Below are 15487 nucleotides of genomic sequence, written 5' to 3' on the forward strand. Positions count from 1 at the left end.
TCAATAATTTGAAAAATAAGCTTCAAACTTTCGTATTACATTTTTGTATATGAATTTCTTTCGTTCTTTTCATGTTTAGAATCCATCTTTTAAATATCTACCACATATTTCGTAACACCCTGTATAAAATAATTCCAAACTTATGCTAAGTAATCAAATACTAAAAACTTTTAAAGTTCTAGGCTTTTATTTTATCCTAGGCTTCTCAATATCCTGTATAGTTTAATATTACATGTATTGAGTAAAACGTTCGAGTACTGTTTTTTGTTAATTAAAAATGAAAGCTGAATATATTTTTGAAAGAAAGTTTCACAAATTTTAAAGCAAAAGCATTTTACATATAAACCACGAATCAATATATATACTGTGTTTTACTCACGTACAGAACATTTTCTCAAACTTCCGGTGACGAAGAAAATTATAAATAGATTTAACTGAAATAAAAAAAAAACTGAAACTCGAAACATAAATATGAGCACATGCTGAAATCAATCTATAAAAAGCCTTACAAATAAGTATCAAATATATTCATTTAAAAACTTCTCATCATAAAAATTCAATTTCATACCATTAACCCTGCGTTGTCGAAATAGAAAATTAATTCGCCATCTACTTTTCCACGTCCATCAAAGTGCAAACTTACCAATTCCTTTCCTTTCACATTCTTACCAGTCGACCAACTTGAATTTCCTCCTCGGAGCAACTTCTGACCGATAGGTCAAGGATCCTCCTACTCCCATTCCCAAACAGTCCAATGGGCCCATCAATTTCCTCAGTGACTCGTGAATCACGCGCATCCCCCAAAATACCATAGAATCGCCCCTTTCGCGCTTCGAAAAAATTCCACGGACCAGTTTACCCTCTCATGATGGAGTACCTCGATGTTGGTCGCCTAAATTTTGAACTCTCTTTATTTTGAAAAAGAATTAGTACCTACAAGTTCGAGTAGACTTGGACTTGAGAGAATCGAATTCTCTATGAGTATATACTTTGAGAATTGAAGAAAGTACTGCCAAATAGAATCAAATACAAGGTGTACCGAGATATGTGCGTGCAAGCAGATTTTTAAGATCTACAATTACTGGACTCGAATTTATAAGTATCGAACCTGATTCCATCGCTGTTTCTTGAATTCAATAGCACGGCAAAGGGACAGAGAGTTTGATTCACGAGGCAAGTCGTGGCAAGGGGTGTGAGTGTACGGTAACCTGCTTTCGAGGACAGAACGATAACCCAAGTTTAAATTGGAGGGTCGGCCACTTAAGATTCAGTTCCATAAACTGGAAAGTTCAGCCCCACTTTCCACGTGGGGCAAACGGGGGAGAGGAACCGTCGAGTCACCAGCGACGCTGCAATTAGACGAGTATTTTCGATCGAATTCAATTAGCCACGGCTCGAAATCGCGGGGACGAAGTTAGTTCGCCATGTCTGGCCGTCTCGCGGGTTCAAGTCGTGGGCGAAGCTGCGTCTCTCAAGGCCAGGCGCCGTGATTTATTTTATCGCGAGAGCGGAGCCATCGGATTTTCTCAATGGAGTTCCGGATCGTAGTTACGCTTCCTGTATCGCTTTTTGAGTTTCCGTTGCGGAAATTGTTCAGCACTACTATATATATATAACGATATCGTACGCAATATTCGAAAAGTTAACGCATTAGGTTGCCCGGAAAGTGTCTTTCTTTCGTAAACGTGTTTTTTTTACAACAGTGCACCTTCGTACAAACGTGAAACAAAGTCTGTGAAATGTCGCGGTGTTTATCTGAACAGAACAAAATGGATCGTACATAATTCGACAAAATAATATAAAACAAAAAATGTTGTGCGTCTATTATTTTCTCATAAAACGAAAGAAACTTTTCGGACAACCTAATAAAATTGAAACGAGACATCATGCATATCGAAGAGACCTTTTCGTATTTTATTCAATCTGAAGATGTTTTCTAACGTGACGTACAATTGGCTCGAACATGATCGAAAGAACGTAGCAGAGTTAAACGAATTTCCGAGCCACCTTCGATCAAGTCAAATAACTGTCTCGAAAAACCACTTTACGCATTCCATCTACTTTGATTCGTCACCGAACCCAACCGACCACCTTGAACCTCTTCAAACCACCCTAAACCACCCTATTACCAATTCTTCCAGCCATTGAAAATTCCAGCTACCCTCCTTCGATATCCCCTAAAAATCGTGCGACCGGCCACGGGTTCGGTTGCAGCATCGGCGGTGCGCAAAGTCGGGGGCAGCGAACCGCGATGAGGATCGAAAACGCTCGTGGAGGCAAAGTAGTATCCTGTGCGGCGAGCAAAGCCAGCTGGCGTTGCGCGACCGCATGTAAATCATCCGCAACAGGATCGGCCGGCCGAAACCACGTGTACGCGCACTTCTGCGCGCACTTACGCGGAACGACGCCGATGCACATGTTAACGTGACGCGGGTAAACGTCGGCAACACGTGTCGCGCGAGTAATCCATGGCTTGTCGTTACCTCGACCGTGTCGCGAGTGCACGCTTTCCGCGTGTAGCCAACGCGACACTCACGATTCACTGGCTCGTATCTCTACGCGGAGATGATGATTTTTCGATACTCTGACGCAACGTTGACGATATTATAACGCAATGATCGAACGGAAAATTTTGAAGAACGTGCAGGAATTGCAATTGCAGCTGAATAATCGCAGAGCAACTCGTGTACAACATAATCGTGATCCGCATTTGCAATCGTGCTCTTGCAATAAACGATTTTGTTATTGCACTGTCACTAGAAAATATGTGGACGCTTGTTTGTCTTTGGCAAAATGTAATTTAGTCACGAAATTGCAAGTAAAAAGACCCAGAATGATTTTATTCGTTATTAGAGCCAACAGACGATATTATGATAGAATAAAACTTCATTTTACAGGTTAGTATAGTTAGTGTAATAAAGAAACTGACATTTGCATTTTAGCAATTCATTATTATTTTTGGTTGTCAAGCAATAGATAAGGTAAAGAAGATTCTTTCAAATTAACTGAGAAACCGCCATGATCAATTTAAAATCTGTTAACGCTTCGACGAATTTTTGCAAATAAACTATTCATATTTGATCGAACAAAGTGCTTGTATTAGTGCATTTGATATTCGAAATATGCATTTATATATTTTGAATACAAATTTAATAAAAAAAAAGCGACAATGTACGTCGAAGTTTCGGTTATCGTAGAAATATCGTTTGCGTTAAAGGAATATAATATTATAAATGAGATTTGTATTAACCGATTTAATTCTAAATGATTCCCAGAGATTCGAACCCCTCGAATTTTTAAATTCTTGAAATATTAGATCTTTTGAACATTTTGTATACTTCGAGTCTTCAAATTTATTGGATTCCTTACATTAACCTTGAATTCATTGGATTATTTTGTTTCGTTAAAAGATACTTCTTTTAGTCCCTGGAATTCCTCGAATCTCTTATATTCAATGGATTCTGAGAATTGTCTGGATTTTTCGATCTTTCAATACATTCTATATGGTGGATCTTACAATTTCTTATATTCCTTGGATTCTCCAGATCTTTCGATTCCTTGGATTATTTTGATTCATTCAGCTTATTGAATTCCTCGAGATCCTCGAATTCTTTGGAAATTTAGGATGTTTCTTTTACACTTTTCATGAACAAGGAGTTACATATGCTAATTTTGGGAATTTTAAGTTTGTCGGGCAACCGAATTATCACATCGGGATTCTAATAATAGTCTGAACATTGAAAAAGTGGTCAAAATCGTAATGAACTTCTCGAACTGAGCTAAAATTTCTAAATCGTTTCGAACAGGGATGTTAGAAGTTATGAACAAACTTGAAGGCAACTGGGAAGCGAAGTTTTCTCTAGAAAATGATGATCGTGCAATTTCATTCTGGCAGTTCATCTGCTTTACGTTCTCGACTTTATCGAACGTAACTCATGGTCATCGAAATGCGTATCGAAAATCGCTACCGGAAATCATTAAATTGCGCCACCACCAGGTGGCCATAGCATGTTTTGCGTCTGTAAAACGCTCCTGAATCGAACTCGTGTCGAATATAATCGTGATCCAATTTTTGTTCTTACAATAAACACTTTCGTTACGTACGTCGATTATCCGGTTATTTTAGAACTGAAAAAGAATATATTACGAATGGAATTAATAGTGTTATGCGATGTAATCTGCATTGTACGTTTATGGTCTTGTGTTGATATGATAAATGCTGAGGAATTATGTGAGATGGCCCACAAAAAAAGGTCGTACATATTTATGTATTTGTTTATATGAAATTTTGTTATACTGCTATTGATTATTTGAATTAATAATTTAAAAGCTAGATACTCTTTCGTTAGGAAAATTCCATTGTAAATTCGACATCGTAATAAAAATCAAAATTAAGTAGAGTGTTGGTAGTTCTGCGTCTTGTTTAACATAGCCAGTATTCCTACAGTGTTCTGCGATTTTTCACTTGTGACTTCTTATTTACGGACCTAGCCGTGATTTATCACCCAGTCGGGTTAACAAACTATCTAATTTTAAAATGGACGAAAATTTGAACTTTCAATTGGAATTACAAAGATCACAATTAGATTTTTAGATTAGAATCGTTTATTCGGAATAGCTTGTTTATAATTCAAACTAATTAGAAGAATTTTTACTATTAGAGGAACATTATTCGTTAAATTTGAAAAAGTTGTTGTAATTTATAATAATCTAAAAGACATTACGATTTCAAAGAATTAAAAATCTCATGCACAACTTAAAGTTAATTAAAAAGAATTATTCAATTTGAGCAACTAAACTAAATAAATATTATTTCAAATGAAGTAAAAGAAAAAAGTATATCTTTTACTAATTTGAAAAGAATATTAAAAAAACGCTCATCACCTTATAGGACTAAAATTTTTAAATGCCATATAAGGTCATTTTAGAAACATTAATTATTTAGACAAAACTAAACTACACACCTTGAGTAACAAAATCCTTCAAAAATTAAAATTATTTTTCATGAATCTCGAATTCCGACTAAATTCATCAACGCGTTTATGAAAAAAATTTACAAAGTTTGCGAACAACGCAAGAAAGGACAGTCCTCTTCATTAATCCTTCTCCGTCTTCTTGAAGGAACCTCGCCGTTGCTTTGATGAGTGTCACGCAAACGCACCTCGGCGCCTTAACGAGGTCTAAGTTTTTGCCCGACAGCGTGACAACTTTCCGAATCGAGTTGCCTGCGATTCGCTCCCGCTATTAAAATGCATCCGCGTTCAAATGAACGTGATTACGCGAATATTTCGTCGGAAAAGCCGTGAAACCGTGGAACTTCGTTTCCACCCCCGCAAACTTCCCCAAGTGGAATAGGGAAAAAATATAGAAGGAAAAATGAAGAAAGTAGTTTCAAACTTCCGTTGATTGTCATTTGAAAATTTTGTCGTCTCTTTTCCGCGTAATAGACGTGCTGCTTCGTTTGATACGATATTCATTTTACGATTCGGTATTAACTGACCGATATGTAGCGACGAAGAAAAATATTGATACAGATCTGATCATCTTGTATTAAAATTTGGTGTACATTTGTAAACAGAAGGATACGATTCTTCCCATCATCAATGTTGCTTTTTCTAAAATAGATTCATTATTGTGAATAACTGTTGGAACGAATGGAAATTTATTTGACATAATGATTCCTATATCGATTCATATTTCACCTGCTGATTATTTTTCTGTTTTTATAACTACTTGTTTCAAGATGATTCTAGCGTTGGTTCTTATATCGATTTTACAAGTAACACAAATTTAACGTCTTTTGTGCAAAATATTTCACTGTTATGTAATTCTTGTTATCTACTTTTATCGTATATCTACGTAGTAATAATAAATTATGACATAGACAAAATTTTATTTTACAAAAGAATTAAATAAGTTTTATAGATTTATAAACGCGAATTAGTTTCTTCTGGATGTTGGGTAAAATTCAAGCAGAAGATATGGATAATTGGTTACCTTTTAACACTGGAATATTATTTTCATGTTAGTTTTTGTTCACAGCGCCCAATATAACGAACATTGAAGCCTCGAACAATTGGATAAACTTTGGTGAAGATTCTAACATAAAATTCCATGTACGAGGGAGAGACTCATGCAAACGTAAAAACAAAAGTCAATGGTACCAATGTAGTGTATGAAAAATAGAAAGTAAGTATAAAGAAAAATTACTGTTTTATTAAAATTAAAAATTACAAGAAGCTAAATTATCTTACAATTTATAAGAATTCTATTTTTTCTAACAATAATTCTATTTTTAAATAACTGTTAGACAAATTTTCATAATTTCGTTATTATGTGGTTATTATATAAAATCAGAATGAAAAAGAAAATAAAAGAACACTGGTAATTTGTTAATGCAAGAAGAACAGGATAAAGAAGGAAGAAAAATGAGTAACATTCTATATCTGTACATTTCTTTCGTATTTAATCCTGCGAATTGAATTTTTATATTCCAATGCTGCTCTTGTCTCAACAAACAAAGAGACTTTTAATCGAGAGTTTGACTTTCAAAAAAGAGTTTTAATTTGAAATTACAATTTGGAACAACAAGTCAGGCGTACTTAATAACAGGCTTTTGTCGTATTTACCTGAATCTTGAAATATTTTTCAACTATTAGGAAAATACGATCAGATCGAAAATGATGGAAAAAAAACGCAGCGAGGTCGATATTAAAGTAATCATTTTGAAGAATCTGATTCCTACATTTACGTTTGGATAAAATTTCTCAGAAAGGGAGTTGTTTTTTTAAGCGAGGCAATAAAAGATCGGCAAGAAACGAAATTAAAAATAGAAATAACAAGAGACCGAAATATTGAGAGTTATGCTAATAAAAATAAATACTAATTGAAACTATGAACACAGGAAGATTCGTGAAAATAGGAAAACAAGTTTTAATAATCGGCGACAGTAACACCATACCGGATCAGACACAGAGCAAACAAACATATCTACTTAAACATAGCCAGGCAAAGCATGGTTCTTTGAACAAATTAACCTCGCTTCCGCTGATGCAACAATAATCATCAGACTGCAAGGCGTTTGAAAATTCCTGTTTTTTCTTTTCTAATTACGGCATCCGAGGAAATTCAAAACAATTACAAAGGAAGCACTTCCCAGTGAATTGTTTATAAATCAGTTGCGCCTGTACGTTGTCAAAGAATTTATTAGATAAATCTTGTCCTTTAATAATTTACCTTTACTTCCTATCTGCCTTTATCCTTCTTTCCCTCTAACTATTTCCCATTCTTCTAGACACTATTGTTCTTTCATACATATTTGAGGTTAAATCGTGTGATTTAGTTTTTCATTACATTTTCATTTCACTTTTTCTCTCTTGATTTTTACCATCGCAGTGTTTATTATTTTTGTTCATTTTGGAACGTTTTCTTCTTGAGCTGAAATATTATTTTTCATACAATCTTCTAAATTTCTTTATCTTTCTGATAAATAAATCAATCTCATTGTTTTCATAAATAATAAAGCAGCTATTAAAGTAGCTTCTGTAATTAACATTTATCGTTCTATTTTGTAAAATGATTTTGATAACACCTTTTTGTTTGAACAATATTCGTATTCTGGTTCTAACTCCTGACTCATTTTTGCTCATTCCTTTATTCTTAAACGCGCATATCTGTTTGCGTCCCTTCTGTACCAGTGCCTCTTTTTTCAAAATTTTTGACTCTTAATCCTTCTTCATTTGATCCCCTTCTCTCTTAATCCACGTGTGCTTCTCTTTGAGCTCCCCTTTTCTAGGATTCCATGCCTTAATCTCTTTAGTTTCTGACCCCCGTCTCTCTAGGTTCTCGCTCCCTTCCATAGATGAAGAACACTTCTTCTAAATCCCTCTCTTTTAATTCTTGCCTATTTAGATCCTTCTCCATACTTCTCTCTGTCTCGAGTTCTCGTATCTTTTGATCCGCCTTTCTATAAGATCTCCTTTAATCTACCTTCCTATGTCTTTTGTTGACTTCTTCTCTTTTCAACCTTTGAAATCTGTTTTTACTAAAGCTCTCCTTTTTGCTTCCTATTTTTTCACATTTTGTCCTCATCATTGTAATTGTATTTGTTTGCTCTTGGTATTTGGTATTTGTTGGTGTTCTATTTTTTGAATCTGTGGTTTCTAAAGTTTCTAAAAATTGTTGTCTTAAATATTTGCAATGTTTTTTTTTTTATTTTCTTGCTATTTCTCCTTCTTCTTAGACTATTATTTTCGAGTATTCCTAATCTCCTTAAATCTTTCTTTTACAAACTTTTTAAACTTTCTGTTTTAATTTTTTTTCATTTTCATAGTATCACATTATTCTTGACGGATATTTTTCACTTTAAGCTACGTTCTGTGCCTTATTTCTTGAATTTTTCATTTCTCATGTTCTTCATCTTTCAGATCTCTCCTCTTTAAAATCTCTTTTTTAGGCTTGCTTTCCTTTAGGTTTCTGTGACTTCATTTCACTTTCTTTTAACCTCCCTTTCTCTAGACTTCCTCTCAACGTCCATTTTCCTTGATTCTCTTTTTTTCTCTCCGTTTGTTAAACCTCTCGCGCTTCTTCATTCAGTGTCGTTTCCTTTACGTTGCTTTGTTTCGATTACCTTCCTTTTTTCTTCCTTTCATCGTTTCAACGTTTCTCCAACTACCATCTTTCTTTAAGATCATTTTTTCATTTCCTGGCATTTCTTTCATCTATTCCTTTCTAATTAAGTTTCAGGAGATACATGTCTCGTTTCTACTTTTCTTCCAATATCTCAATACCTTTGTGCGCTTTTGCTATTCTTCCCTTCTACGTTACTTCTTCGTTTTATACCTTATTCTTAATTTTCTATTGTCCTGAAAATTAGCCTTTCTGTTTTAACTGATTTTTGTTTTTCACGTCTCCTTTCTATTCCATTTAAAAATCTCATTGTTCTTATAATTCTCCTTTCATTGTCATTTCTACTATTCTATGATTTCTGTTTTGTTTTATTTTATCTTACTGTTATAATTTATTTTTCATACTACGATCATTTCTTCCTTTCGTGTTCATCAGTTTCCTATTTCCTAGTCATTTCCTTCTACGTTTATCATTTTTTATTTTTTCCATATTGTCTAAATTTTCATTTCTTTAGTATCGATAAATAATCAATTAATTATTCTTTTGCCTTTAAACACTTTCCTCTTCATTCTTTTTATCCTCTGCCCAACTTTTGTCTATTTTCTTTCATTTCAACCACTTCTTTCATTTTCATTGCCCTATCTCTTTCTTCTCTGTTATTTCTTAATCTCTCACTTCCTTTGAATTAATTATTCCTCTAGCTTCAAGTCTTTTCGTTTATTCGTTATTCTTATTTCTATCGCTATATCTTCCACTGCACTAAGAACGTCTTTCTTTTTTAAGCTACATCCCCAGTTTCCTCATTTTCCAATCTTCCACTACTTTTCATTCATCTCTAGCTCTCGTATTATCGATTACTCGTCTATTTCTCAATCGTTTAATCATAGCAAATCCCTGCTACGTGTTTAAATCATTCCACCCGTCTAACACTAGATAATAATATCTCTTCCTTCCAAAGCTGCTATTTTCTTACTTCCTTAATTTAATCCCCCAGTAGCTTTCATTCATAATAATCCACAATCGCTAGTATCATCAATCGCTTTTCTATCCCTTCCTTTCCCCACTTCTCTATTCATTCATCCCTTTTCTCAGCACTAACCGTATCTCTTCATTTCCTCTTTTAACATCAGCAACGTCTTTTCCTTCCAATCAACTTTTCTATTCTCCTCATTCTCAAATCTATTTTCTTGTATTCTATTCTAATCTATTTTCTGCTTCTGGTTTCTATCCCTTTTTTGTATTCCAATCTATCCCTATCTCTCTTCTCTATCCCATCCGTTTCTCCTGCTTTGAAACTTCCCCTACGCCCTACACCCCTCTCACTGCTTCTTTCCTAAATCTCTCTCCCTTCCCCCATTTTGCTCTGAATCCTCCTCCACGGAAAAGTAACGCAGCAGCCCACAAACGAGTGACACGACGATATGCACCTGTGCTTTCATGCTGTCTGCCTTTCGCGGCAGCCTCTCTCAGGCCTCTTGCTCTTTGATGTCACGTCGTCAGACTCCGTGTACTGTACACAGAGAGCACGGCCGCCGCCGTAGGAGAGGGAAAGAGCTATAGCCAAAAACGGTCTTCAAAGCATAGATTTATGTTCTACCTCGGCTTTCCGCCGAGAATGTTTTCCTATTCCATGTATATCTGCAGCGGGAAGCGCGAGTGCCGCGCCTTTAAGGCCGAATCGGCCCGCCGGCGAACGCTTTAATCGACCATCCCTCGGGACAGCTCGCCAGGGAACGCTTGAAACCAAGATGAAGCTGCGGTCGACCTGGATTTTCGACCCAGCAAATTTTTCAAGCTGCTTCCCTCCCATTTTCTCTTCCGTGAATAATTCATTTTCGTGCTATTTCGCTGATTTTTTTCCCTGGAAGGGCTTCAATTTCATAGGGCTTCAATAGCCCTTTGAACACACGTTTATTCGATTTGTCTTTAGCAGTGTTTTCTACGTCTCGGCATCGCGGTTGGTTAGCTCTTTGTGCCGGACCCGATCTTCTTTTTTCGGCTTTTGCTTTTCTACTTGGCTGATTTTCGTTTCGCCGGAATGCTGTTTACAGCGAACTTTTTCAATCAAGTTTCTTTAACCCTTTCGCCAATACGGCCGGCTATAGTCGCTGTTCGTAAGATGCCGCGTATTGTACATACGACGAGTATCGTATCAGGTTGTCCGAAAAGTGTCTTTCTTTCGCAAACGTGTTTTTTACAACACTGCAACTTCATGTAAACGCGAAACCAAGTCTGTGAAATGTCGCGGTGTTATCAACAGAACAAAATCGATCGTACGTAAATCGGCAAAATAATATAAAATAAAAAAACTGTGCGTTTATTATTTCCTCATGAAACGAAAGGAACTTCTCGGACAACCTAATACATCCTCAAGCTTTTCATTAACAATAAGATGGTGTGACAAGAGGGCAGTGTATATGTTATCCTCTTTGTACAATGAAAAATTTGTTCACATGAAACGTCATTATCGCACGCAGATAAATGATTCAAAAACCAAAGTGTGTTGTCGATTATAATCGATTGATGGGAACTGTGGAGCGAATCCCGATACCAGTGCCAGATTTGCCATGTTAGCCTATGTGTAACACCATGTTTCGAAAAATACCATACGCAATACCATTATGAAAAGCTATTAGTATCATACAATTATGTTATATTATATCATATTATTATATTCTGTAATCTTTTTGTTTCCAAATTGTAATTAAAAGTTAAGAAGTTATAAATACTCTGTTTTGTGGAAACTTGTTTTTCTTCGAAAAACACCGTCAGAATAGCTCGGTTTGCAGTGAGACGTAAACGCGGCCGCTGACGATCTTCCTCGCGCACTGTGCACTGTTTTGACGCGGCGGAAAAGCCGCCCGTAGCGAAAGGGTTAATGCTTTGAATATGATACATATATGACACGATATATGAGACAGATACGAACGCGAACAATTGGATATATTCGATACAGTCGGAGACGAAAATAAGCGAACAGATATAGGAAATAGACACGATTCCACTACTAGTCTACTTATTTTTATTTTCAATTGCTTCGTTTGAAATAGTTTTATATATATGGAATGATGGCTGTAGCTGCGTTTAATACTCTTTATTTGATCTTTATCAAGCAGGACTTTTTGTTCACTCGCCAATATAAAAATGTATCTTGATTACGGATTTTATTCTGATCAGATATTACATTTAATTACAGGAGATTTTTTAATTATTTCCTTCCAAATAATATCTCTGCTATATGATAATTATCTCTTCATTTTTTCGTTCATTGTTTAATGTACATTAAGAAGATTTTTGTTTGTTCGTACATTTCACATAAAATAATGAGTTTCTCTTCCTATTTTGTCTTTTGAATTTATTATTATCACGACCTGATTCTCAACCTCTAACTGTATTAAAAGAAATAACAACTATTAGTTGCTACTAAACGAACTTCGAAATAAATAAGTAGTCGAAATGCATAAGGGAGTGTATTCTACGGTAAAATATTCTATGGAAAGTCTTTAAGGTTCAATTTTTAAATTAGAATATTACTACAATTTGTTCTTTTAATTCTGAATCATGTATTCCGACGTTTTTTGAAAATATCATATGAAATTGACTATGAAATTCGAATAATATCAAACGCATACAGGAAATGTGTATTATAAACAAATAATTTTCGAATTTAATTTCAATATTTCACTGATTTTGTCCCAATTAATTGCATTCAGCGGTTTATTTAGGCAAGAATTACAATTTTGATTATCCGAGCACTTTGTTCGATTTCAGTGTTCAAGCTGATTAGCCGATTGCATGTTATTTAGTTGCGTTTCGGTTGTTTCTCGTGCTCAACGCGCCGTGAAATAAACTGTTTAAATCGAAACGAGTTCCCACGCGTGTTACCACAATAATCCTGTACAATTATTTACTTACAATTAATCATCGTTAGAAACCTTGAATTATATATTTCAAATCCTACTATTTATCTACTTATCACTAATTACTAATTTATCGTATTTAAGAAACAAATTTTTTAACTTCGAAGAGACTAACTACGAAACATTGAAATTTCAAAATTTCTTTCAAACGTGTTTTAAATTTATTACGTACGAAATGTGTAGGTAAGTTAATCTGAATTGGATTTTTAAAAATCTATACAACATTAATAATTGTAACAAGTAACATTAATATTTTATTTTTCAGAGAAATGATCCAGTCATCAAAGGAATCTATCCAAACTGGATCTAGAAGATAACTCGAAGGATTTAATTTAACTCGGATATATCTGTAGACTTTCTGAAGATCAATTTGAAGAATCTTGTGCACAGAAGATATTTTTTAAAACCATTGGAATCACAACAGCGTTGCAACTACCCATCGAATCATTTTCAAGCAACAAAAACGAAAGGAAGACGGAATTAACCTTCTAATTAGGTTCGAATACTCGAATATTTAATTCTCAACAAGTATCGATATCATGGAAAAGAAATTTGATATTGAAAATCTTCAACGTCTCAACGAGTAACTACGTCAGAAGACCGATCTAGCGATCTCAAATATCAAATCGAATCGAGAATGCGATCTAATGTCCAACAGGAATCTTCTTCAAAATCCTCTCTAAAAAGGATTTAAAAAGAATCCGGTAACAGAAAGAGACGAAGGAAGCAGCAAATGTTTTTAAAGTTCACTGGAAACGGTTGGTCCCAAGTCCCATGGAAAACCAGCTTCGACCCTTGACAGCAACTTGTGGGGGTAGAAAAAATTCGTGCGCGATAAATTCGGATCAGTGGCGCGAATAAATCCCGGCGAATCGAAGCGAGAGGGAAACCGGAAGCGGCGGAACATCTCGGATAAAATGCCGGAGGACGCGCGAATAAATTGAAAGAAATACACAAGGACAAAAGCGGCGTGCAAGAGGAGAGGGGGGCCGGGGCGCTCGAAAACGCTGATAAACGCTTGAATAATGGGCAGGCAAATTGCACCGGAGGAACAACGCGTGATAAACGAACGGATGATGCAAATTCTTTCGGGTTTGGCGCGGACGCGCGGCAACTCGATGGAAAGCATACCGTTTCCGCTGAAAAGGGCCTTGTCTTACGATCGAGCTGGTCGCGCGACGCTTCGATCCAACTTGCAATTTTTCTGGAATTTCTACGCCCATTTTTATGGACGTTGATTCTTGAGAACGAGGGCGTAGGTTGGATGGAATTTTCTTATTCCGGTTCATGGTTTGCAGGCCAGAGGAAGTGAAAGGTGTATGTGAAGTTGAAAATCGAATGATAGAGGAGTGGTAGGAGAGAGAGAGAGAGAGAGAGAGAGAGAGAGAAAGAGAGAGAGAGAGGGAGAGAGAGAGAAAGAGAGAGAGTATAATACACGTGAGAAATTTTAGAAGCGGGATAGAATTTGGGCCGAATTTAAGAGCGTGAGGTTGGTTCTAGAAAAGAGAAGAAAAAGTCTGATATGATCGAAGCGAAGATTCTGAAACAGATATCTCTGAAAAATCTGGGGAAATATGAAATCTTGAGAGATTTAGAAAAGGGAAAGTGAGAAGAACAGGCTTGAGAGAGGTTTAAGTGAGAAATTAAACAATCATTATTTAACTTGATTATTTAACTCGATGGAATTCTAACAGAGGGAAATTAAGAAATCCTGGAATTACTGACATGCAATTATTTAAGAACGTAGAAGAAGCAGGAATAAAATCTAAGACAATTTCCAAGATACAAAATGATTCCAGACATCTAAAATACAATTCGAAATCGATATTAATTATATTGGTAACACTGAAATAAGCTGCAAGGCATCTAAGGTAGGAAGAAAATTAATAGAGAAGGAAATTAAAAGACGCGAAAGTTAATATCCCAAAAAGATTGGGGAAAGAACGATTGGAGATAGTTGGAAGGAAGAAAAATTTCGAGAGAAGCCCATAAAGAAGAAAATCTGAGGGAAGTTCAGCGCCGCAAATCCAATTTAAAAGCTTCACGTAAGATTAAACGCCACTTGAACACGCCGCTTCTCTCTCTCTCTCAAGACATTAAACTCGCTTCTTAATGGCGCAATATGTTTTAACGCGTCCACGGGCATCAAGTGAAAGTACAAACTGCATGAAATGGCTCACAGCTGATCGTAAAGCTACAAGAAGACACAAGTAAAAATCAACCAACGGAACGTCCCTCTTTGTTCCCCATAAAACATATACTTTTGCTTATTAGCATTCACTCGAAAACGACTGCGTCGCGAACAGTGAGTTTAATCCTAAAGAAGTTTAAGTTTAAAGAAAAAAAAAAGGACATGTTACGAGTTTGTAATCGGTAGACTAAGGAACACTTAGGTGAAGTGAATTTCTTCTTCTCTTATATTTCGCTTCTTTTTTAATTTATCGTGACTGTGACACTATCGAATTAATGAAATGATGGCGGGTACTGGTGTTAGAGTTGGTGGCGCTGGGATGTTGAGGGCCAGGCGGAGAGACTGCAGCGTAAAACCAAACAGGAAGCTCGACCGGAAGTCCTCGAGAGGGATGATTTATGAGAACGAAGAGCTGAGGCTGAGGACTATTCATATTAACGCTGAAGTAGAACAAGGTAAAGAGTTTATGATATTACCGGATTACTATGTTAGCATAGGTCGGAATTATTGTTCTGGGCTGTTCCTGCTCAGCAATTCTGTACCGCACGTTTATAATGCATATAGCGGAATTGAAAAGGTTCTTGGAAAAAAGTTCCATGAGACAAAACTGCATCGGATGTCTCAGTTCTAGTTGTTTAATATTAGCAAATATTACGTAATTACGTAATCAGCTTTAGTATTACCTAGTTTGAATTTATCATTTTGATAAATTTAATCAACTTTCCTCTTTGTTTATGTCTCAGAGAAA

At 35.7% G+C, this 15487-nt stretch overlaps 2 protein-coding genes across 4 annotated transcripts in view; one reads left to right on the plus strand and one right to left on the minus strand.

Moving 5' to 3' along the window:
* LOC117235285 (tyrosine-protein kinase transmembrane receptor Ror) overlaps window positions 1–15487 on the minus strand; it is a 350830-nt gene that overhangs the window by 208107 nt on the left and 127236 nt on the right. The gene's annotated exons all lie outside the window — the stretch shown is intronic.
* The window catches only part of LOC117235286, a 38955-nt gene continuing 36682 nt past the window's right edge, over window positions 13215–15487 (plus strand). Inside the window, exon 1 of one of the 2 annotated variants that reach the window (XM_033497162.1) lies at window positions 13215–15194. In XM_033497162.1, coding sequence (XP_033353053.1) covers window positions 15020–15194 — 175 coding nt within the window. In that variant the 5' untranslated portion in view covers window positions 13215–15019. The remainder of the gene's footprint in view (window positions 15195–15487) is intronic. The other variant, XM_033497160.1, reaches the window with a different exon arrangement.

Source organism: Bombus vosnesenskii, unplaced genomic scaffold, assembly GCF_011952255.1.
Source record: "Bombus vosnesenskii isolate JDL3184/JDL3185 unplaced genomic scaffold, Bvos_JDL3184-5_v1.1 scf7180000013315, whole genome shotgun sequence".
NCBI lineage: Eukaryota > Metazoa > Arthropoda > Insecta > Hymenoptera > Apidae > Bombus > Bombus vosnesenskii.